A 25948-nucleotide genomic window follows, 5' to 3' on the forward strand; every position below is an offset into this window, starting at 1 on the left:
CTCGATCGCACCTTCGATTTCAAATAAGCAAGAGAGAGAGAGGGAGAGAGAGATATATAGATAGATAGATAGATAGATTGAGAGAAAGCAACGACACACAACGACGTATATCGCGCCGTCAAAATCGCGTTATATTGTTAATCGCATACGAGTGAATCCTCCTCCTTCTCTTCCTGCTACCGCCGCGTATGTGTACGTGTCCCCATCCCCATCTCTCGTAGCCCGCCGTCGACATAAAGTACGTATCGCATTAGCGCGTTAACGCCAATGCGTTAGCCGCTCGGCCGGCGCCGAATGGCGGCCGGGATAAACGAGGATAAAATGACGGGCGGGGGTGGCCACGAGGTGGTGGTTGGACGTGAGGAAGGGTGTGGAATTGTCACCGATTGAAAACAACGCGCGTCGCTCACGTAGGAACGGTACCGGGGAAATGCGGAGAGGGGAACGGGGGGTGGGAAGGGGGAAGGGAGAGCGGCAGCGGGACGCAGAGAATCGAGGAGACGGGCAAGCAGGGGGGAGTGATCGCGCTGGGGGTGCACCAGGGGGTGCATTCTATGGGGAGCAGCGAACAGTGTCCCGCTGCGTTCGATTACAACATCGGGCGTAATAACCGAATTGCCCACGGCCCGTTAAAGCGTTTACACCGCTTGACGGATGATCGACCACGGTGACAACTCGTTTCGGGTAATATATGAATATGGACCGTGGAGAGCGTTAACAGACTCCCCCGATGAAAATGGCCGACGGCGCTCGTACCTTATTTTGCGATAAATAATGCGCGCGCGTGGTCGAGACTTTCTTCGCGCGGAAAGAGAGCGCGAAAGTGATTTTTTCTGCGCCAGATTGTTTTTTCCGATCTTTGACAAAATTTCGCAAAATGATTGAAATCTCGAGGATAATGCGTTCTACGCTCGTAATGAAATCGAATTACTTTGAGAAACTCGTAGTGTGAGAATTTAGCGCAAGCTTTAAAATTTCCTTCATTTTGCTATGTTGTATAGATATATAAAATATTTCCATTGTAAAAATTTAATATTTGACGGCGCGTTTGTTCTAAATTAATTGATAAATTACTTTAATGGTGCTTTTAGTTAATATTAGGTATATAATGGTGCACGTGTTGCCAAAAATAAGATAATTCCATTATCTTGAAAAGGACCGAGGGGGAATATAAATCAAGTTGGGGCCGGACGTTTCCGCGCGCGATTAAAATACCGAAATCGTCGCGAGCCTTTCGGTTTCGTCATTTAAGTCACCCCAATTTTGATAACGACGACCGTATATCGAATTATAACAATCACTCGTAATGACTGTGATGCTCACCCGTTAAACTGTTTATACCCGTTTACACCGATATCGGGTGATCGATCAAACCCGCGCGGCGGGTCGTCGCGTTTGTAACGAGAACGTAATTCCCATTCTCTCGTTTGCATTCAATAAAGATCATGCTAACGCGCAATGACGAAAATGACATATACGTAGCATAGAATTATTCGAAATTGTTTTCGGATTTCGCTTTCAATATCGACTCTTCGCCGATAGATCTAAAGCCGATCGTAAAGCTCCAACTTGACGCGATTGTTAATCGCGACGATATTTTTCACTTGAGAAGCAAACTTTAATTTTCTTCCCGAAAGGGAAGAAAATATCTCTCTCTCGAAATTATATCGTTGAATCATTAACAGTTAAACTCATTATTGGTTTCACCACAACGTCAATTAAAAGTTTAAAACCCCAAGTTCTCTTTGTATTCCTCCTTTTAGTTTCACTCGTACAAAAGACTCGAGTAAACCGACATCGCGTACACTGGTTTCTCCCTCTCTCTCTCTCTCTCGACTGACGGAACGCAATGACCGGCAATGGCGTTTCGCGCGATAACCGAATCGCACGGATCATTAAAGCGATTAGGCCGGCTGTTGCGGAGGCGGCGATTGCCATTTGTCGTTGCCGCGTGCAGAGAATCCTCGCATTTTCGGCTCCAAGATGGATTCGCGCGCCCGGGTCGGGCCGAATCGGGCCGCACGCGCGTGTCTGATTAATTGCCGTCATTCGATCAAGAACGACGTCGCGGCGCATTGGTAATGCGACATTACAAATGACACGCACGGCCGCGATATATACGCGGGGGCTATAAATTACGCGTCGCGCGTGCACCGCGACAGAAATGCGTATGCGCCCGGCGAAATTGATGTTTTTATTGTCGCTAGTGTTATATACGGGCGCGATTAATGAATTATCGTGCGGCGACGAGTCGCGGAATTGAAATGTCGCCTATTCGCGAGTCGATTATCGAGCGAGTAAATTCTCCCTTATTTACGACGCGAAACACTTTCCGTGACGACACTACGGATATTTTAATTTATCGACATTAGATGACCTATTTATCTCACGATAAGCGCACACACTTGTCATATTTCTCCGCATGCGATTATTGTTCTCTCCTTCTCTCTCTCTCTCTCTTCCCAAAGCGCGTTTAACTAACATCAAGCCGTATAATCGCGCTCATACACGATTTATAAAATGTTCTCTAGGAAATTTACACGTGACGTAATATTAAAGTATGATAAATAAAAACGAGAGTATAAAATTCGGAGATTGACGTGGACGGAATAATTACGGAGACTTACTATAATAATGTCAAGGTTGTTGGTGAGATGATCCGGCAAAACACGCTTGCTCACTTCCTCTTCCGGCATGCCGTCGAACCTGTCGTGCTTCTTCCTCTCTTTGTACGTCTTTGCGCGTTTCTTGGCCTCCGCAAGCTCCGCTCTGAAAAAAAGGAACAAACACAGAGGGCCTTAATAATACAGCCGGATTCCTTTATGCTGCGTCATACGATTCAGCGCGAAAGGCATGCAACTATTTCTCTCGATCGGCAGGGGACACGGTGGACTTTTTTCGCGTCTGCTTTTTGTCGAGTCGGCGACCTCGCCTCGCTTCTTGGACTCGCTACAATGTTTCGATTCGTGACATCGTAACGCAATGTTACGTTTTGTATTGGCCGGGAATTCGTATTGTGAATACGCGCGAATAATACACGGATGAATAAGCTCGTGTCACGTGAGATATAAAACGATCGTAGATGCAATTTATGATTGTTGCGTCTTCGCAAATGAAATAGTAATTTCCCCGTAATAAAATAATACATCGAACCGATTTTTTTCAATACGCTGAATATGAATGAATGCGTATTTTAATGCGAATTAAGATATTATGGACGAAACGTGTAAATTAACATAATTCTCTCTTTCTGCAGCGGAACGTAGATTACGTTAATTAACGTATTTGCGCGCGTTATTTTTTTAACGTTACGCAATAGCGAGCAGACTCGAAAAAAAAGAAATAGTGACGAAGCAGAATATTTACATCGGTGTATAATGTGGCCTTTGTTTAATCACTACGATATACTTAATTAAATTGACGTGCTGATGTACAACGTGTCAAGAAAGCACGGGTAAAATTTCCTTTTAAGGCCTTCAATTATCTTCTTAACGAACGTCTTATCGCGTAGCGTATATCTCTATAATAATAGCGCGAATCTGATCGCGTTACGTTCCTAATATGCGAAACTATTTTTAAGTTTTTGGCCGGCTTCACACATAAAAATAAGCGTAACTGAAGATCCTATCGGATCGGCAACATGGTGCCCAGTCAGACGGACATTGTTAGCAGAGCGGATATTTTTAACCATAGCTGTGTGTGCATACAAATATATAACTAACTCCGGTTGTACATCGAGTCGCGGCTTCGTGGCCGGTCCATGATCCTTTTTCAGCTTCGTTTCTCTTCGTTTCTCTCATTAAACGCATTTATTAATAACAACATTGACCTTTACCTTGCTCCAACATTTTCGACAGTTTTATTAGAAAAGAAAGAGAGAAGAAGAGAAAGAAGGAAAGACTCGTTGCTTTTCTAAAATTAAATTTCTATAAAATTGACTTTGGACAAACTCGTAAAATCGATAAGCCTTAGACGTAATTGATCGCGTATATATGCGACTCTTACTCCTCGGGGGTGAGTATCATCTCCGACTTTTTTTTGCGGCCTCGCTTCTTCGGCTGATGCGCCAGCTGGGGATTGACGCCGGCGGCGCCGTTCATCACGAGATTCATCTGATGATGTTGTGGCCCGGGCAGCGCCCCGGGCGGCGTCGACGTGGGTGTACCCAGTCCAGGTTGGGCACCGCCCGGACACGTCATGTTCTCGGGATTACCGCCTCCGCCGCCGCCTGGACTGCTCGCCGTCCTCATGCCACCCATCGACATCTCCTCGTCCACGAACGAGTACGGGTCCACCGGCGTCTCGCATTTTATCGCGACCTGGAAAAGAGCGTTTGGATCAGCGGACGTTGGGCGATCACGCGCGCTGTCATTTTCAGCGCCGAAATAACGAGGCAATTCGGAATTCTTTTGCATCGAAATGGCTTCGCGCGAGATGTGCACGTTTTAGGATATGGGAAAACTGTTGTAGAGCTATTTTTATTTAATCTCCGCGAGTCTTCATTTTCTCGTTTGAAATGAGATAAATTTCGCCAAGAGAACACCTCAAATTGAAAATTCGTGAAACGTAAGCCATGATATGAAAGATTACACGTCATGGAGATGCGAGTTCGTGAACGTTTCGCGAAATTTCGCGTCGTTTTTCTACATTACAATATTAAGGACCGACATATTTTCGTTTATTTAATGACCGAATTTCTCGTGTTTCTTTGAATAATACATAACGCCGGCGAAGGGATGTGAAATGTTGGCGCAAACCAGTCACGGCGAATTATCCTCGTGATATCTCTCGATGGCGGCTGATGTATCCCGACTAATTTAATTCCGTCGCGAAATTGTACCGCGAAATTTTTCGTCGCGTCCGCAAGTTTCGGTGCGACGGCCGGTTGCGGAAAAATGAAATTTCTCCCGAGCACGTACAATCTGGAAACGTAAAACATGTAGCGACGATCGTAGACACGTATAGGGACGATCATAAAACGTATGTAACCGACACTGTATGTATGTACCCTCCCAATGCCTTGGGGGGAAATAGTAATAGCGCAATTGCCGCCCGTGGACCAAAAATATACAGCCACGTACAACGTATCGACCGTTCGCGGTTGTAAAACGTGCAGCTGTGTCTCTCCCTTTTCTTTTTTTTTGTAAATTGCGCGTTGCGCACAGACGACTATCGTTCGTCTCCTGTTGCGCTTTTCATATCGTCTGCTTTTTGCATTAATCACTCGAATCAACTAAAATTCGAACCATTTGCCTTTGAATAAGAGACAAAGGATAATATATAGAGGATAATAACGTGAATTTTTACAATCTCTGAAAATTGATTGCTTTTCAAGTTGAGCGACAAACTCGAAAGAATTGAATGACGATACACAGAATACATTATCGGTTTTAACGTAAAATATGAAGAGAGGCAAGCATCAAATTATCTGGCAAGTTTCTCGATCGAGTTTTGTCTTGACGATATTAACGAGATGGTATTAGACGATTAATGCGACAGGTATCCGAATGACGTTTCGCTGCCCGACTCTTCTCGACGACCGCGCAAAAATCCGATATCGCCAACTAAAATAAATGCTTCAAGCGCTATCCTATCCAATAAAATCAGAAATTATTCAACAGGCCGTTATTGTATTCTGAAGTCTGTCAATAATCGTGATAATTTATCGATATTCCCATATCCCACGCTCTTAATCTTAAACGATCTCACTATCGTTTGTTTATTTGAGTGACACGGACAGAATATTTCGAGCGATTTTTACTTTCCGTATTTATTCTCGGCCTAAAATTTGTGTAAAAAAATAACATTTTTTTTAACCAATTGCGTTTATTAATACATAACATGGAAAGTCGCGTCGCTTTTTCGGCGCTCGCGAAAATGGTAGAGTAAGAGATAACGCGAATCTGGCGAGGCTTCGGGGATTACCGAGGATTTTTTTATCGCGACACGTAAACATTCCCTCGCTTGCAATTTTCGACCTGGTCTCATCCCCGTCCCGGCTATGGCCTTTCCAGCCGACATAGCCACGCTCTTGACCCCGTGATAACCCTGTGAAATCGAGGTCGAAATCCCACGAAGATAAGGACCGTACTGACTGGTAGTTACCGCTGATGCGTTATCCCCGCTATTCGTCCTTTTTCCGAGCTTCGCCCGAAGGTCGCCGACAATATTACGCGCGATAAGAACGTATTCATATCGCGTGCACCGTACTGTTATTATTTACTTGCAAAAAGACCGTAGCGAGCGTGTAGCGTCGTACTAGCAGCGGAACGATTTATTTTATCCGACAATATTAGAGTATAATATTTGCGTTATAAACGGGTAAATAGAGGAAAATCTTTATTGGGAGCCGTTGGTCGTGTAAAAAACGCTCGTTTATCGATTTGTACAACTATTAATCTATATATTTGGGGGGAAAATATTGCGATAGTAAAGCTCATTGTTGGTATATTAAACCTTCGTTTATTACGATTCTGCTTTTATATGTGTACGAAACGTCGAGTTATTATAAATCATATTCTGAAAAAAAAGAGAGAAACAAAATTTCCGAATTGATCGGAAATCTTAACTATTGATTCCTCTCTACGGAATGCGACACAATTTATCTAGAAAATTAACGCTATTTTTAGGGATAATGACGTTTTCCATCTTTCGGCCTTCAAGTATTTCGAAAAAATCGTATAAGAAATTTGTAATTTAAAATCTGTTGATTCATTTACGGAGAAACGATGAGGTATCGGAATAAGAGTTGAGCGAAATAATGTAAATCGAGATTTAGAAAAAGAGAACGCGATAATGTGCAACCGAGGAGAGGGGGAAGGTATGAACTCGATAAATCTGGAACGTTTGTTCACGGTTAACAAAATTCGATCAACGGAAATTTGCTCCACTCGTTCGTCGACCATTCGTTCGTTAAAACGAGAAGCTAGCAAAATCGAGATCGATTCGTCACGTCACGCAATAATTTTCGAGAAAAAGATTATTGATCCTGACAGCGGATAACAATTTTGCGGATAATGGCAATTTAATATCGGATGAAATTTCTGTAATTCGCGCGCGATAGCGCCGATAGCCAAATTGGGGAGCTGCGCAACCTGCAATTAATTCATGAGCGGAAAATGCGCGTTCTGATTGAAGTCGCTGAAAATTACTATCGTCAAAATATTCATCCGAATCGTTCTCGCAAAAAGCTTTTATTACTCCGGTTTGTAAAATGAAAACGTCAAATTCCGTTTGAAAGATGCAATAGCTTCCTAAAAAACACAAAGGGAAGATTTTTTTCCATTTATTTCGAGATATTCGTCCGCTGCTGTTCTTCTCGATATTGCGAATGTGGGCAAATTACCGTACTAACAAATTTATTTATATTTTCCTTTCACTATTGATAAATATGATTATCGATGTAGCCATTTGAAAAAGACAAACATTCTAAAATGCTTGCTGTAAAATTATTGCTTTATCTGTATATTAATATAATTTTATCACGCATTTCGCGCTCGATCGATCAATCGTAGGGATTACGCAAGACGTAAATGATCGTAGAATAGCACGGTTAGAAAGATTCTCGCGTAAAGCGAAAAATAAGTAACACCGCGTGGCGGTCCATCCACGGCTTTCATTGTACGACGACAGAAGTAACGTTGCGTAAGTAGATCGTAAAGCTAACATGAAAATGCAAATCGCCGAGCGCGGGATTGCGAAAAACCCAGAGTGGCGATTGCGCGCGTCTTTATTGCAATTTATTGCCCGTAACTTTGATTGCGAGGTGCCAGATATGGCCGATACGGCGGATCCTAATGAGAACCGTCTGCGCTTTTTATCGTGCAATAATTTTGGCGTTTTATGCGCGCCTTCTTTTTTTTCTCACTCCTTCTCTCTCTCTCTTCGTATATAATAACCGCATATTTTTTCTCCGCCGATTACGCGGCGATACTCGATCGCAAAGTCCCGTGGCACTTGATATCGACGCGTGTTTTGCAATTTGATTGACACCTATCGTGCATTTCTTTGTTGAAACATGATCCACTCTGATCCGCGGATTTAAAATCGCGCTTTAAAATTGCACTCTGCGAGATTTCGAGATAATAATCATACCGCGCGGATAATAAAATTAATGTTATTACTAATTAAAGTGTTTGTACATTTTATAAATAAGATTGCGGTGATCTTTCTACGCGTGTTTATAAAACAGAGAGAGAGAATAGGAATATATACGAATGTATATTAATTTCAGATTGTCATATTAGATAGCGCAAATTCGTTTAGTCCAAAATTCTGACATAAGATCGATCGAGAATACACGTACAACCGTTACCTTCCGGCATTATTACAGCAATCACGCGCATATATCACCGACAATTCCGCAAACGGAGCATTATTCCCGACGTTTAAACATCGTACATATATATAAACCAAGCTAAAATATCTCAATTATACCCTTTCCCGAATATTACGACTCGGTAAAAGCAAGGTACATTTTTGTTCGATAATAATCTTAATCTATTTTTAAGAAACAAGGTAATGTGTAAAATCGCATTCGGTCGTTGCAGATACGTAAATAACTCGAGGGACGGGGAGAAGGATGCGGGGAAAAGGCTGAGGGGAGGGTAGGGCGAATATGAAAAACTCACCTGTCCGAGGGCGGAGGCGGTCGAGCCCGGCTGCTGGGGTTGATGCGCTGTCGCCGATATCGGCGTGAGGGGCGTGTGCGGCGTGTGCGGTGTGTGCGGCGTGTGTGGTGTCAGCGGCGTGTGATACTGCTGACTGCTGTCACCGCCGGTGCTCCTCATCTCGAGGTCCGGACTCGTCTCGTAACCGTCGTCCCTCGCCTCCTGCTTCACCATCACCCCTGTTCGCAGAGACAAGGACGGGGCGACGCCCTTTAGATTTTCGGCTCGCTTATCTCTCGTCGCGCGTTCGCGTTCGCATTCGCGTTCTCATCGATATACGTAAGCGAACAAATGCTCGCTCGACGATGCGAGGCGCCCGACATTATTCGCGGGAATGAATTCTCTCCGCGACACCTGTGCGCGATAATAAACGTCCCCGCTCTCCTCTTGATCGTGTGGAAGGTCACGGGAAAAAAAACGCCAAATAAGTCGGACCTTGAAAGCGATTCGACGTATAGAATTTCGCGTCTAATCATTGTGTTTACATCATCATGTTTACGTTTATAAACGCGAAGAACGTAACGTTTCTTTCGTCCAATTTTAGTTTCCCGACGTCGCACGGAGACGTCAGACTCTCGTGGTGGCTCGTTAATCATTTCCCAAGTTTCTTCTATTTTCCTCCTCTCTGTATGTACACGAGCTAACTAGCTGAAATTATCGCGCTATTAATTCGCACGGGAACTCCTGTCACTCATCTCGACTCGTATTGTGAAATACTTCCGTCGCGAAACTGAGAGAGCGAGTCGAGTGACTCATCGAGTGTGCCGTCTAACTCTTAATCCCAGACAGCTACAGGTAAACCGGCACCAGTTGAATTTTCAGCCCAGTTTAAACATAGTTGCCGGGCGATTTGCCCGGAATCAAAGTGCGCTTCGAACTTTCGATATTTGCTCGCAAACTTTTTCAGGAGCGATCGAATTGATCTTTTCCACAGCTTTTTTAAATCAAGGAAAACTCGATAACTTGGAACTTTCTCTCTCATAGTTTTCCCATCAAAATTTACCGTTACATATCATTGCGGTTAAAAATAATTCTGGAAAAAATTGTGCGAAATAATTTTTCACATTCTCGATAAACTTTTCAAAGCATTTTAAACAATTTTATGGATACGGTCGAAAGTTTTGTTCCTACATTTAATTTAATTTCACATGTAATTGTACGTTACAAGATATATATATATAATTATTAAATGTAAAGCACAAATCTTTCGTTTCCTTTATTATCGAATATAAAGCAGCAGTTGGCGTACCAAAGAATGAAACGTACTTTAATTAAATTGTCAATCAATTCAATATGCCGCGATCATAAAGCTCAAAGTAGTGCCGATAAATGATGAGGAATAAATAAACGAGGCATTTAAGTGATTTAAGAGATTATTGTATAATCCACGGGCCTTGCCGCAACCTTTCGCTCGGTTTAGTATCACCCCGAACAAGTTTTATTGCCGGCGGTATCGTCGATGGTAATTTAATAGCTGAGGAGTACCGAGAGAAACGAGTTAATCGCTCGTCAGAAGATTTACCGGTTAGCCGTTGAAAGCCCCGGTAACAGCAAATACCCAGTCCACCCGCGCGCGATTCACTCCATGTCCGACAACGCGTAGAATTGTTCAATTGACCCAGAGAAAAATATTCCGCGGATTGATGACTGACAGCTCGGTGAGACGACGTGTGTTTGTAATTGACCTCGGATTTCGCCCCGTGCGTGGGCGTATATTTCGACGCGATTGTCGCGCGCCCGCTATACGCATCGCCGATGCCGACTCGGGCTCGGTCTCGCTCTCGGGAAATATTTTTTTACAATTTCGCGCCAATTGCCGCATGTATGATATCGACCCCCGGTATAGTTTCGCGACGTAGCGCAAACGTCGACCGCGCGTTTTCGATTCGCGCTCGCGTGTTAGATTCGCGTCCTCCTTCGCGAGTCCGAATTACGAGTGTCCATCGTCGCGACATTGATGGAAAATCGCCGTGAAAATTCAAATTACATAAAACAGTCCGCGATACTATTTTTTTTCCCCGGGATGCAGCGTAATATTGGCAAGCGCACGTGCGTTATAAATGGATCGCGATACAGAAAGACGCGTGGTATACTTGCGAGAATCCCGTTATAATGAAAATTAATTTCGTAATAAGCTCGTGTTGAAATGAAGCTTTTTCATTGATTGCGCGTTCCGCGCAATTTCCGAGCGGGCGAACGAACGCGCTCGCCGATCCTTTTTCGTCGTGAAATTCCATGCGAATCTGTTTAATGGCTCGCTCGCAATCGCGAATAAACGCGAGGACGAGCTTTTTGCAATACGGCATGTATATACGCACGCACGTATGTACGAGTCGCACATATATATATATATATATATATGATTCGCGGCGACCGCACGTTCGTCGCACGCGCTCGCTTTGTCACACGATGGCGAAAAATATAAAATTAATATTGTATCTGGTCCGCTCGTAGCTTTTTCCCTCTCTTTCTATCTAGGTCTTTTTCCCGCGATAATCGCGCAATATTGAATCGTCATGAGGCGGGTAATTTTTTTCCCGTACCGAGAGAGACTGCCGGCCGCGCCGCGGCCCCGCTAAAATACCAGAGTCAATATTTTCAAATATCGGCCGACGTTTGATATTTGCAAATTATATACGTGCGCGCGCGAGAGAGAGAGAGAGAGAGAGAAAGAGGGAGAGAGCTGCGAGCGAGAGACCGACTCGCTATCACCGATCGGCTCTTTTAGCGCGCGCGCGCCAGTTTATAAAAGAGAATTCAGCCAATAAATTTAATGCAACGCTAATTTAATCGGAAGAAAATTTCGCCGGGAAATTTTTTCGGACCCCCGCTAATTAATGAGCGTGCCGGAATGCCGTTCTCTCGCGAGTCCGCTTTTATTGCGAATCGCGGTGGCTTTATTCCAGCGCGGCGGCGGGGTCGGAGTAATTAAATGCAACGCGCGAACGTTGCGCGACGCATTGAATTAGCAGAATTGTTTCCGAGCTTTTTCTTTTTTTTCTCTTCTTTTTTTTTCATCGAGGAGCAGAACCTGTTGTCCGAACGCGAACGCGACGTCCGATCGGCAAAGTGTGTCCTTACCTTGAGAAGTCGTGCAACTCATTGTCGTCGTGCCGTTTGGTCCTCCATTCTGTACCGGTGACGGATACGACCTGAAAACAGAAACGTCAGAATGTTCGTTAATAATTTTTTTCAACTCTCACTTCACGAGGTTATTTATTTTTTAAATAATTTTCGAGATCCATCGTTTATTATCGACCAATTTTACAGCCACATGTAAAATTATGATCGATGCTGGAAAGATTCCACGAAAAAACTACTTTAATAAAGGAATTACTTGCGCAATCGACGTCAACGTTTCGAATCAGTTGTAATAATTAATGTCCTTTCGTCACATTATCTATTAAAAGTATATCAAATGTCATTGCACTCATCACAAACTATTTCTGATTTTCAGAAGCGGATGTTGCGGGACTTGAGCGTGCGGTTGTGCAGCAACAGGTAATATTGCTCGATTATTTAATAATAAGCCATCTTTTAAGATTTAACAGTTTGATCGAATATAAATCGTGCCGCATAGTTAAAACCAACGTGGAGCACACACATGGCGGGAGATTACCATAATTCCGGCGTATAGTTATTTAATCAATCTTAAAAGCGTGTGTATGCATATAATTTCGTAAATTTAACTTCTCGTTAAAATAACCAATCAATAATCTAGGAGCTAATTACGCATTATTTCAATACCCCTTTTGTCAGCGTTTTTCCAACATAATTTAACATTTTATCGAATTTTCCTTTGATATCGAAAATATCGAATATTACATTTGACAAACCCGTTACGAAAGCGGTACTTAATTTAATTAATTTTCAAATTACCTGTAATGTTCTTTTAGTTAGCTCTTCCCTGTCACACATTTAAAAGACAGAGCCGGAAATGGTTTTTCCCTAATTAAAATTTCCATAATGCGGTTGTCCTTTATCAAGATAGTTTTTTGCGTGTGTTTTCGTTTATATTGTGGAAACAAAAGGAGAGATTTTTTTTTTAAATCATCTAATCTTCAATTTGCGTTTATCAACGATTTCGGAGATTACGTCGCGCGTTATTTCTTATACATGTATTAATTCCTCGCGGTTATACGTATTATACGAAAATGTCGTGCTGCCATATTTCCTAAAGTTAGTACACAGACAAGACAAGTGAATGAAGAGACTCGGCAAGTTTTATAAGTTTTAGTTCATGTAACGTAACATGGTGCCCCAACTTTACTCGGAGAGTTTTTCCTTTCATTTCATTAAAACTTTGCGCCGAAAGAGGGAGAGAAAGAGAGAGAAAGAGGGAGAAACGTCGCGCAAGGTTGGTTAAAAAAACGTTGCCACGAGACGGCGGTTATCGGAGAATAATTATTGTTGTATATATTAAAAAAAAACCGCGCAGGAAGCGCGATAAGATGTACAACGTAATAACGTCTAATTTATGTCCAACTATACGACGTATCGATTTAGATTATGTCACGAACGGGTAATAAAGATATGCATTAACAATTTGAATACGATGCCGATGCAACGATAACGCGTGCCGCTTTATTTAACGGTGCACGAGATACATCGCTTTTTATTTATTTGCAATTCATAGAAATATTAGGAAAAAAAATTCTTTGGAAAGAGAAAGAGGGTATATAAAAATTACAAAAGAGAGGAGAAATATTAATGTTGACAAACGCAAACGTGCAGATGGGCAATTTGCATTTATCACGGTGAAACGTCGATTTTTCGAAATTTATCTTCCCGATGTACATACACGCGGACCACTCAATTAGGGATTATTCGAGGAGAAAAAAAGAAACGTCGATTTATAACAGCGAGAGGAGGATGGGAAAGGGGGGAGACGGAGGGAGAGGGAGAGGGAGGTCCCGTTCCACATCTCGCGATGGTAAATGCGCATGCCATTTAATTGATTGTGCCGGGCCGCGGTCGCGCGCGCGGCAATTATGATCGCGTCCTCTCTCTATTTCACCGTCCTTCTGTCTTCCGACTAATTATGAGGTACGTCGCGCGGCGCACCGCGTTGTTGCCACCCGTCGAAATCGTTTCGCGCGGATTACAGATATTACCGGGGCCACGGGCGATATTAGAGGCCGAGCGACACTTAATTATCGCGCCCGGTCAAAGTTGAACATCGTCGTTACGACTACTTGACTACGTCACGATGTGACGGAGCAGCGCGGTTGAATTTTATTAACTTTTTCCGCGCGTCGAGCTGCCCTTTTTTTGAGATTGTTGCCGATACGCGAGGTAGGTCGCGATTATAGCGCATTTATTATATTTTCATGTAGATTAAAGTAGCGCGACGCGATGACGCCTTGATTCAGGAGCGTAGCCAGGTAGAGATGTTAGAGCAGGCAAGAAAAAACTGATAGAGAAGTTTCGCTACCCGATGAGCAAAAAAAAAATAATGATATTCATGAAAAAGTATTATTGTAAATAATAGAATATTTATTTTTAAATTGCTTGATTTTTCAAGAGCAGGCTTTGCCTGCCCCTGTCTTGATCGATGGTTTCTTAAAGTTCTCCCTATTACGTACACCAAGTTTAAAGAATTCATCGTCTCTCCGGATAATACGCGTACGAGTATTTTTACGAGAGAGTTAATAAGGAAACATTATGTATGTTTGAGCGTAAATTATGGAAATTATCTATTTATGCTTGATACAAACAGTTTAACGAATGGTTTTTTTTACAATATAACGATTAGAAGGCGAGAAAAAATTATGAATAGTTTAATAACGACAATTACAATTGTTCGAGAAAAAAGATCTAGTAGCAAAAAATCACTCGCGACGCGTTCTAATGAGGCAGAACGGGATGCCATTGAAATTATAAATAGCGAAAATTACGGAGAAGGCGTTGCGCATACGCGCGAGGTATAATTATACATCTTGAAAGTAACTAATCACTTTGTTTTCCGTATTGCAAAAGAGGATGTACCTAGTCGGGATCTACGCGATGTCCTAAATGAGAAGCCAACAAGTTTCTCTATCACTACAACTTTAATTATTCTCGACGTAACGTGGCACGAGGATATACAATCTATAATACGTGATGATTCTATAGAGTTTCTGCCGTTAAAACCTTTCGCGTACCAATCATTTATCAAAAATTAATAGCGTAATCATAATAAGATTGTGAACAATTCACGGACGCGGGCCGGAGAAAAGATTTTCGACATCTCGCGGTTTCTCATTCGAGCTTGCGCGGATGCAAACTCCATTCCAACCATCTGCGGAATCAGCCAATTACGGTCTTTGACATTATTGAGCCTCGCGCGCAGAACCGAAGTGCAGCAATGTCGGGATTAGCTAATGAGGCGAGATTATCCTCATGGGAAGTCGCAATTAGCAGCTTAATTCGTCTCCGAATACAATCAGACACGATCAGATTCCGTCTCTGCGAGCGACACTTGGCGAATTTCATTCGAGGAATATCATGAATAGATCCATTTTCTTCTGAAAGAAGAATCGAACAATTTTTTGAGATTTTTCCACTCAACTTTTCCACCGCCTATTTATCGTATCTATTTAAGCTCGTAATCTTTTATCGCCTATTTATGGCTAGAAATTCGTAAAAAATGCGAGATTGACGTGAAATCTTTTTTTTTTTAATTAGAAAAAAAGATCCATTTTTTGCAATGTAATTTGAAATGACATAAAAACTGTGCATCTCCGCTTTTAATGTTCCGTATAAATACATTGTCGAGTAACGGTAAATTTGCGATGACGTATATTTACGTACGTACATATATATGCAATATATGTATCGCTGCAAAACGGTAAATCATTTCTATTACACCCTCGTGCGATTCGAGAAGGCGGGGGTGTGTGATGCGGCGTGATGGACCAGGCGAGAGAGGGAGGAATGCGGATATAATAGTAATACGTTGGCAGTCATCGGATTGGTTTACTCATGGATGGAGTCTAAAAGCTCTGTCATCCGACACTGGGGAAAGTCATTCGATGAACCATCGTCGACAACGGTCGGCGGGTGTAGGCGCGGGTGTAGGCTACAACGCAACGGCAGTGTCTCCCGACGCTGCGCGGATCGTTGTTGTCGTTTTCGGGTTCATGCGATACGTGTAATTCAGCCGCATGGATTCAACGACGGCGCAAATATTTTGCGCGAGACTAAACGTAAATATTGTGGCACGCGCGGCGATATTTAATATCGCGCTCGTGCGGTTCTCTTTTCTCCCCCTCTCCCCCTCCTCCCCCTCATATTATTTCCTATATATTATAAAAGCCGGATGCGCATTTTCGAAATCGCGGACAAAAACAGGGGCGCGAATTGCGCGCCGCCGGCCGTGTATACGTGTACACGTATTGCGCGAACCATTTTAATTTTATATCTGCGCATTCAATATCATTTTAGCGCCGCGAGCCGCCAAACCGGAGCTAATAGGCGAAAAAATGTTTTTGTTGTCGACGCATTAATATGGGAGAGCCGTGGCGTTTTTATCGCGGTGATATCAATTTTAAAGGCTATCATTCGAGAATATTTATCCGTTCCGGATATTTTCATCTCTCTCGAACAATGCGAACGGAACGCATTCGAGATTCGTTGCGCAATCTATGTCTTTGAAACGCGCAGAGTGTATGTATATGTATGCGAAATGTTGAATTTGTAAAATTTCTATGCAAACGTCGATACGTAACGTAAAGCGGGGAATCTTTATTTAAATCATACATTTTAATTATACGCTTGTTTTATTATCTACGTCTCAATTATGATGCGAACTTGTTTATTGACGCATGCATTTCGTTATTTTAATTCTCAAGTATGCAAGTATAATTTCAGCAATAATTTGTAAAAGACAATTTCTACACAACTATGAATTTTTAATCGGACACTATTTTATATTTATCGTACAAGTACACTATATGACGTAATAAATCTGTTTTCCATCGCTACCTGTAAAAAAGTATCCCGGTTAGAGATTTTATTGAATAATTATATTTTTATTTTCACGTAACAAAAAATCAAATCTTTTTATATTACATATACGGTCGTCATGAAAAAGAGTAGCAATTGTCACGTACAAAAAGAGCGGAATAAATTTATTAACATTTTCATTTATCTTGTCGCGCGCGTCATTCATCAATGTATAATTTATAATCTCGTTATCTCCGTTTCTTATTCCGATTGCGAGGAATTAATATCGCGCTTGCAGCTAATGGTCAATCGAGCCGCGACGTAATTGATAAAACACCGGGTACCGCAAATGATTTCAACCCGTTTAATCATACGTTGTTTCGTCTCAAAGCGTGTTCTTGCCTCGAATCGTGTGCATGACGCACAACGACGACGGCACACATTCGCGATTGCGAAATTACGAAGCCGGCGTAACAGGAAGAAAAGAATAAGGCAGGGACCGAGTTGCTCGCAACTCGGATAATAACGTCAAGTTGCGGGGCTCGTAATTATCTCATAATATCATAATTATCATGGTCCGAGCGAGCGAACGAGAAAGAGAGAGGAATTCATCATTCGTATCGTTGTTTTTCTACACACGTTATTCCGGGAGGGAGAAAGAAGGGGAAGAGTGGGGGCTCTAACCATGCAATTACAGTCTACGCAATAGTCTGCCATTATCTAGAGACGAGTCTATCAATATTGCACGACCGCGTCTGGATGAAAGGAAAAAAGTTTCCCGCGCTCGCATGCTTTTCTTACCTTGCGCTTTTGTCATCTTTGGCGAATCGTCCTCTACTCGAAACCGCGAGACATAAATTGTTCGATGAGCCGCGCAAGAATTCTGCGACGGAGGATTCGTGCTCCCTTTCGCCTCTCTTTCTCTCCTTTTCTCGCTCCTTCTCTTCGTATGTATTTTTAAAATGTTTACGTCAAGGTTACGTGACTCAAGGTCGCGGTCTTTTTTCTTTTCGAGGGGCACGATCGGACGCTATAGCACGTTGCATAGAGCGCATTAAAGCAATTTGCGACATACGCGTAATAGAAATAATGATGGATTTCAAAATTAATGTTGATGATTCGGGCCATTCAGTCATTGTCATTTATCTTGTCGTCGAAGGGAGATAGAAAACGAAACGTGACGCTCGGCAAGATCTGTTTCAACACGCAGTGATTCATACGAGCAGCTACACGCGCTCGTCTGAAAGACGTATCTACAAATTAACTCGTTTATCAGCCGTTATCTATCTATGTCAAAGGAACCTTCGAACGTGTACACAGCGCGTATTCGCCGATAAGTTTTCGTACAAGGTAAACTCAAATGAAACTTGGCGAATTTCAACTTAAATCAGCGTGAAATTTCATGCGGGCTGAATTGAAGACCGACAGAAATTTTGGAATCATTAGAGGTTTAATGATTGCAAATTTAATTAATATAATAAATTCTGTTAATGTTTTTTTTTTTCATAAATGGGCGCATGATTTCGATAACAGTTTATTTCTCTATTTATACAAAATGTTGAATAAAGTATATATCGACGTAAAACGACTAGGATTATTATAAATATAAGTAAAATGATTTATATTTATTTTGTAAAAAAATTATATTCTATAATTATATATATATATATATATATATATATATATATATATATATATATATAAAATCACAAATGCTGATGGAAATTCTTCTTTTATATATATATATATATATATATATATATATATATATATATATATAAAAGAAGAATTTCCATCAGCATTTGTGATAATTATACAAATGCTTGCGTTTGAATTTTTATTAAAATCATAAGTCTTACGGTGCGTAAACGTTTAAAAATTACATTGTGATATATAACACAATGTCCATGAAGATATTTAACATATTACATAAATTATCATATATACACATACAATTGGATTTATTCCGTTTCGTATCGTTCGAGGAAATTAAAATTTTAATTATACAAGCTAACATACATTACAAATGATGAGATACTTGCGATCAACAAGCAGATAAACATATCTTACAGCTGCGAAAGACAAGGCAATGCGACAGGAAAAAAAGTCAATGACGACGAAATAGTTACGTAAAATGTCGCAGCTGGCAGTCTTTACGATTCGATAAAACGACCGGACTAAGTTAGATTTATTTCCTTCCGTGAGTTGTCAGAATCATTCGTTGCACTCACTTCCATAACAAACATTTATCCGTTGACGACCTCGTTAAAAAAGAAGAAAATAGGAACAAGTTTCTCTTTTCTTCGTTTTTTTTCACCGCAAGGATAAGGATACCTGATGTATAACTTGCAGTAAACTATGTTATCATATTATTTGCGAGGAAAAGAATCCTTCAATGATATATAAACTTCCTCTTATACATATTACGTTCGGATGAATCATCTTGGAAACGGGGAGAAATATATTTCGCAGTCAGTATTGTTTTACAATTTTCCAATATAGTTTTTTCATAGATATCTAATATAAATAGTTTTCTTCCGGGTTTGTATATTGTTTGGATATTCTATTCGAGACACGAGTTTATGGATGGCAATTATTTTCTGTTTTGTTTTTCTTCTATTGCAATATATCAATTTGAAAAACTATTGTACAATTATATGTATCTAAAAAAATTTTCTCGTATAAAGAAGGAAAGAAAATACAACTTGTTGTACGTGGTTGTACATTATCTAGTCGAAATACTTGAAATTCCACTTTTCAAGTATAAGAAAAATTAATAAGATTTTAAATAATCAGACTTTATATGCAAATTGATAAGATATAATCAATCTAATCCTTTCGGTTTTTCGATCCCATGGCAAAGAGAGACTTGCTTTAAATACGTTAACGACTTTCTTCATACAGTAGGATTTACCTTTGCAAAATCTTTTACATGAATATCGTGCAAAAAATTATGCCGTTAAAATACGCTGCTAATCCTCATAATTGCAGTACGCGTGTTTTCGCCTCTCTCGGAAAAGTTGCGACCCGCTGAAAAGAGCAAGAAAAAATTGTATCTGCGGAAACATTGCCATGGCATACCGCACGTAAAAGCATAGTTTTATAAACGGCAGATTTTCGCGCTGCAACGCGTTGAATGATGCATTTCAGGGGACATTATTACTTGGGAAAATTTAGACCAGTGCATTTTTTGTATCATCTCGTAATGTTGCACTTTCGCGTTGACTTATTTGTTTGCAAAAAATACCTCTCAAGCGCGTGCAACGCGATGAAACATTCCTTTACAAACATTTTATTAATATATTATTAGTAATGTTAAGATATTTGTGCATTTAATATTATACAGAATGTTCCGTAAAGTCGCGCAGTACGACATTGTCAAAAAATATTAATATGATAATGATGCGATAGATTCTAATTTCTAAGTGACCAGAGAGTCGTTTAATAATATTGCATGCTAGAATTCGCACGCTCAGATACATCTATACGCATATTGATTTGTTATCTGTTATCGATTGTCGTAGCACAAATGATATTGATTTTCAGATGATTTTATATTTTGATTTCTCTTATGCCAGATATACAATAATAACTTTATTAACAAATAGATTATCGATAGCAAATCTCATTTGTTACACAAATCTTTTCTTTAATAAAAATTTAAATGATTGATTAATTAGCCTACTTAAAAATAATTATTAAATTTAATATTTATTTGAAGAATAAATTTTGTTTGATTGGAAAGTATTCATAGAAATTAATGTATTATTATTATTTTTCAATTCTCTTTGATTCTCTGATAAGAATTGAATTTAAACATTTTTGTCGATCAAAATTTCAAAAATTAATTTTATTTTCCAAAAATACACTATAGATTTAACGTAATGGTACATTCATCAAAATTAACTTGAAATGCAAGAAACATAATATTCCGCATTATTTTATAGTATGTTAAATAATATCTATAATTTGCGATAAAATTCTAGATAGAAATCTATTTAAAATTTTATACATCATAGAATACCGGAAACACGAAAAAATAAAATAATACATAATATATATATAGAAAATACACATCAAGATACATACAGGGTGTCCCGAAACTAACGCTTGATATTTTAAAGGCAGATTCTCTGGCCAATTTAAAAACGATTTTTCCTCAGCAAAAATGTGCGGCACTAATAGTTTTCGAGTTATAAATGATTGAAAATAAAGGGTTTTTCGCAAACTAAGGCTTATGGGAATAAAAATAATAATAAGGTCACATTCTTTAGTTAATTTTAGGTAGAGTTTACTTTAATAGAATTTTAATTTAAGGCTTAATTAGAAAGATACATGATGACAAAAATTGGGAATATGCAAAAAATAATGATCTTCCTCGACATTTTCGCTGACGAAAAATCGCTTTTAAATTGGCCAGAGAATCTGCCTTTAAAATATCAAGCGTTAGTTTCGTGACATCCTGTATAAATTGTCATCTTGAATTTTTATCGCAAACTATAGATAACGATAAGTTGTCTAAAAAGCGAGTTTAAATATTTCGTGGCATCAATGTGTGACATGTATTTTTTGAGGCGTACGACTTGTTTACACGCGATCACCTTGTCATTCGCGGGGCGAGAGTCGTGTGAGTAGGTGTACGACGCGTTGTTTCATCGTCGTACATTATATTTCGAAACGCAATCGTGGCAAGTAATCAAACTGATTAAAACAGATTCCATTGATTCCACGGATAGTACGTTCGTTTTTTACATTCCAGTTTGCACATCGTGATCTTTTTTATTCCCTTATATTTAACACTCGCAGCTTTTACATTACAAATTTAACGCTGTTTTCTAAATCTAATTCCGTAAATGAATCGATCGACATTTAAAAGCAATTCAGTGTTAACGCTAATGACGCAAGAATGTGTGTATTAAGAAGGACACGGAAGTATTGTGTGATATATACGATGCACATTTTCAACGGGACGCACTTGGACGTACGAATCGAGTTTCAAACAAGTGAGTACGATTTTTATATTCGTAATAAAGATACTCAATGTTTTCTTTGAATATAAATACAGAGATTTTTCATATGCGATTAATTACGAGAATTTAATTATAAATAATATGATTACGTTGTGTGAAAATGCTAATTTATTCACCGATTAAATGTATCGTGCAGTTAATCAGCATATTTCAGAGAAGAGAATATTAAGAAAATAGTTGGCAATCTTCGATAATCGATAACAGATAACAAAACACATATGTACAATAACAAAAGACGGATCGATGCGCGCGTATGCGTAATTACGCAATACCATTGACCAACGATCGCTTATAATTCAGAAGCTATTACAATCTCAATATTCACGTTCTCAGTGCCAATTAATCCGCGTAATATGCCATTAAAGTATTCTGCAATAGTCGTGCGCGGAACATCCTGTATATATTATCAAAGTGCATTGCGGATCTAACGGGAGCACATTTCGAATTTTTTCGCGCAGCTACACGAACCGAGAATATTTCCCATTTGTGATATTCGCCGAATCTTGCACACGTCCGAGATACTTGACGTCGTATGATTTCATTCGTGCAGCTTTATAGCGAGAGCGGGGAGCGGGAGTTGCTCGAGCGTTCTGAGATAGAACGAGGGAGATGATAGGACGAAAGATTTTCGCGCAACTTGACGCAACTTACATCCCAGTGTGCATCATCACCAGAGCGACGTACCTGCGTACGTCACTCAAAAATTCCAAGGGAAAGCAACTTGTTTGAATGTGTTCGAGAAGCGATACAGAAAAATGACGCGCTTTTGCATGTAATATTTTGTTTGATAAACGGGAAATTTTTCGAATTAAAAAATTTATAAGAAAAGTACGCGTGAAATATTAGAATCGATCGTCTTTATTCGCGTAAAAAGTCAACAAATTTCGTATAAAGCGAACGAAATAGAGGAAACAATGTAGGATGTTCAAAATTGTAATTTGTTAAGTTTGCTTCTCAGACTGTTCTCGCACACAGTCATGGCGGTTCCTAAGGTCGCACAGGCAGGAAAGAGATAAAAGATATCGCCAACCTCCGACGTACAGTCGCTGGCAACTACTACGGCTTAGCCGTGGAATTTTATGGTTGTAGGTCGGTTTATCTATATATAAGACACAATTTAATATTATAGTAAACATTGTTATAATCGAGCGATATTCAGCGAGTATAAATTAATTTTTATACCGACATTATTTCGTATATATCTCTCTCGAAACTATTAGAAAGATTTATTTAGAGGTGTTTGATAAATCGCACTGCGATATATTAAATCCATTGAGCGTCAGTGTCATCGGCATTATTCATTAGTCGATTACGATCGATAGACGGCGATTCAATATTCGCGGTCAAATCGAATAACACATTCGACGCGGGAAACTGATGACAGTGATGAATATCGAGAGATTAATGCAAAAGTCATTACAAACATCACATTTATTCATGCATATTTACAACGTAAAGATTAACAAATCTTGCGAGCCTAATTCAATCGAAAAAATTGATCAGATTTTACTTGGCCCGCGACGACGCCACGAGGAATGTAATGAGGGAACGAGAGAAGAAGAGTATTTTCCTTTTTTTTTATTCAATTAGAAATAATAAAAAAATTTGCATGCACAAAATGCAAAATAGCTCTTGAATCGGCACATTTGGCGCCGCGGCCCTCTTCTTTTTCCGCGTTACAGGAACCTAAAGCACGCCGGCGGGGTGCGCTTTTGCAATTTAAAAATCGAGCCACCTTAGTTACTCGCTCGCTCGTGAACTCGCTCGAACACGCTCGTCGCGAATAATTCCGCCTCACGGCCCACCTACCTACCTACTACCCCCGGCAACAATGGCGACTCCGAAAATTCTCCGGTGCTGCTCGAAAACGGTATATGTATACCGCGGGAGAGCGAGCGAGAGAGAGACAGAGAGAGAGAAAGAGAGAGAAAGCCGGGTACAGTCGCCAACAACGCGTCGCTGCGGAATTTCGGCTGGCCGAGGAGAAGAGAAGAGACGGGACGAGACGAGACGAGACGAGAGGAAAAGAGCCATTTCGGGCGCGCTCAAGATACGACGACGCGCATCGCGACGCCTCGTGGAAAGTGCATTTCACGTGCTACCCTCCCGCTGTCGGCCGTGCGGCGCGTCCCTCCCCCGCTCCCGACTACGCGCTAATTCGAAAATACTCGGGATAATTTTCAGCTCGAGCTATACCTGCCTGCCCCATGTACTTTTTATGTGGCGCTCGGACCTATGTACGTGGCGCGGGCCCCGATGTACATACGTATGTACCGCGTACATGGGCAGGCGCGCGTTCGCGCGCGTATATGCCACGGAGGTAAATATACAACGTATATAAGGGTAGCGTGTAGGAGATGGTTGGTACATAGAAGTACTTGCTGGAAACGACTAGGGCTATTGGCGGGGTGAAGCGAGGGATGGCGGAGGGCAGGAGGGATGGGAGAGAGAGCATGCTTCTCACTCTCTCTCTCTCTCTCTCTTTCTGGCTCTATCTTGCTCTTTCCAACGCTCTCGTGTAGCGAAGGCTTCGAGCTACGTTTCGAGACGTTTCCATGCATCCGTACCGTGAATCGCTCATCTCGAAAGTCCTTTTGCTCGCTTGAGAATTTGCGAGGAGAATCTGTTGGTCGATCAATACAGTAATAACTCATATTAAATTCCAAGTGATACATATGTATGTATGTGTGTATATAGAGATAATATTTGACATTTTCCAGATAAATACTAGACGTTAAATTTAGAAACATCGCCCATTATCTCATCGTATTAATAATCGGGATTTAAAAATTGTGTCGAATCTATAGGAAAACAAGAATCCATCTTTCGCCTTTAAAGAAAGACGCATTTCAATGATGATAATTGGATAAATGAACATCATCGCGTCTCTATTGGCATCGATCGTAATTATATCGTGTGCGCCAAAATAATTTAACGATTGGGAGAGGGAAGAAACGACGAGTGTAGTAAGATTTGGAAAAAGCCTCGACGAGGAATTTCAGCGTTAAAGGGGAGCCCGTTTTCTCGCGCAAGCTATCGAGCGTCCGCGCTGCGAACGCGCGGGGGGGGTGGATCGATGGTGCCGTGGGTCGGGGCTGCGAATTTTGCGCCGTTTCGAAATTCCGCGCGAATGAAGATGATCTGGGATCAGAGAAATAGCACACCAGTAATACAACACTTTTCGCCGAAACTCCTCGGATTGAGTTACCAGCGGCAATGCGCGATGCAGCGCCGCTGTGCGTTTCGGTCGTGTGTGCGCGCACCGCGGATTCGACGCGCGCGTGAGGTTTCCTCGTGAAATCGGAGCCCCGTGCTTTTTACCCCGGCACACGGCACAGACACACGGAATATGTTTGAAAACAAAGTCCCGTCTATGCCGGGAAACTTGATTTCTCTGCTCTGGGTTTGCCGGCGAAATTCTACTTTCGCGACTCCCACCCCCTCACTCTTTTTTTTTTTTTTTTTCGACTGCGAAAACGCGCGCGTTCGAATTTTCGGATGGAAAAACGTCGACGCGCGTTTTCGTTTTTAGTTGGCTCGTACGAATATCTCGGCTCGCGTTTCCGTGCGCGATGTCATTTAATCCGCGAAGAGAGACAGAAAGAGAGAGAAAGAGACGTTTAGGGTAATAACTTTGTCGTCGAAAGGAAAGCTCTCTCTCTCTCTCTCTCTCTCTCTCTCTCTCTCTCTCTCTCTCTCTCTCTCTCTCTCTCTCTCTCTCTCTCTCTCTCTCTCTCTCTCTCTCCACGCGACTCTTTCCGAGCTAGAATTTTATCGGTTTCTTTTTTTTTACACGAATCCCATTATAATCAAGCAAAATGCTACCGTTAAACGTAATGAGGACAGTATAAGGTTAAATGAGGTAATAGACACCCTTGAGTAACGGTTTTTTTATTCGCCGCACAAAAACGCCACTCGCGCGGATCGTTGTAATAATAATCAAGAATAGTCGACATTTTCTGGCGCGGATCGTTTGTAACTTTTCAGACTCGACAGCCGCATTCTCGAGCGACCGATATCGGAATTCACCGTTTGCGTTTATTTATCGTGGCATTAGTCGTCCAAAGAGACAGTTGCATTTTCAATACGACACGAGAGAGAAAGAGAGAGAGAGAGGGTGACTTTTCTTTTTCCGTCTCTCTCTTTCTCTCTCTCCTGTCATTCGTCAATCGTTATCCGGATTCTTCGCGGACAATATCGTCGCGTTGACACGAAGGATTAAAATCACGACGCAAATATAAATCCCCTGCGTGTCAATGCGCGATTCTCTCTCTTGAATCGCGCCAACGGTACCGAGGTAGTCCGTCTCGTTAACGGCTGCAC

General features: G+C 41.1%; 2 protein-coding genes across 5 annotated transcripts in view; one reads left to right on the forward strand and one right to left on the reverse strand.

The window, feature by feature from the left end:
- Tdg (Thymine DNA glycosylase) overlaps positions 1 to 25948 on the reverse strand; it is a 108672-nt gene that overhangs the window by 31829 nt on the left and 50895 nt on the right. For all 4 annotated transcript variants that reach the window (XM_083089864.1, XM_083089873.1, XM_083089855.1 and 1 more), the window contains 4 exons: positions 11751 to 11821; positions 8631 to 8848; positions 4006 to 4319; positions 2628 to 2769 (listed from right to left, as the gene is read on the reverse strand). In XM_083089864.1, the coding sequence (XP_082945990.1) occupies positions 2628 to 2769; positions 4006 to 4319; positions 8631 to 8848; positions 11751 to 11821 (745 nt within the window). The remainder of the gene's footprint in view (positions 1 to 2627; positions 2770 to 4005; positions 4320 to 8630; positions 8849 to 11750; positions 11822 to 25948) is intronic.
- The window catches only part of Dnmt3 (DNA methyltransferase 3), a 118248-nt gene that overhangs the window by 23177 nt on the left and 69123 nt on the right, over positions 1 to 25948 (forward strand). The window contains exon 2 of the mRNA XM_083089833.1: positions 12127 to 12170. Within this exon, the coding sequence (XP_082945959.1) occupies positions 12127 to 12170 (44 nt within the window). The remainder of the gene's footprint in view (positions 1 to 12126; positions 12171 to 25948) is intronic.

Source organism: Camponotus vicinus, unplaced genomic scaffold (genome assembly GCF_025532165.1).
Source record: "Camponotus vicinus isolate PSW18456_S1 unplaced genomic scaffold, iyCamVici1.0 SCAF_1, whole genome shotgun sequence".
NCBI lineage: Eukaryota > Metazoa > Arthropoda > Insecta > Hymenoptera > Formicidae > Camponotus > Camponotus vicinus.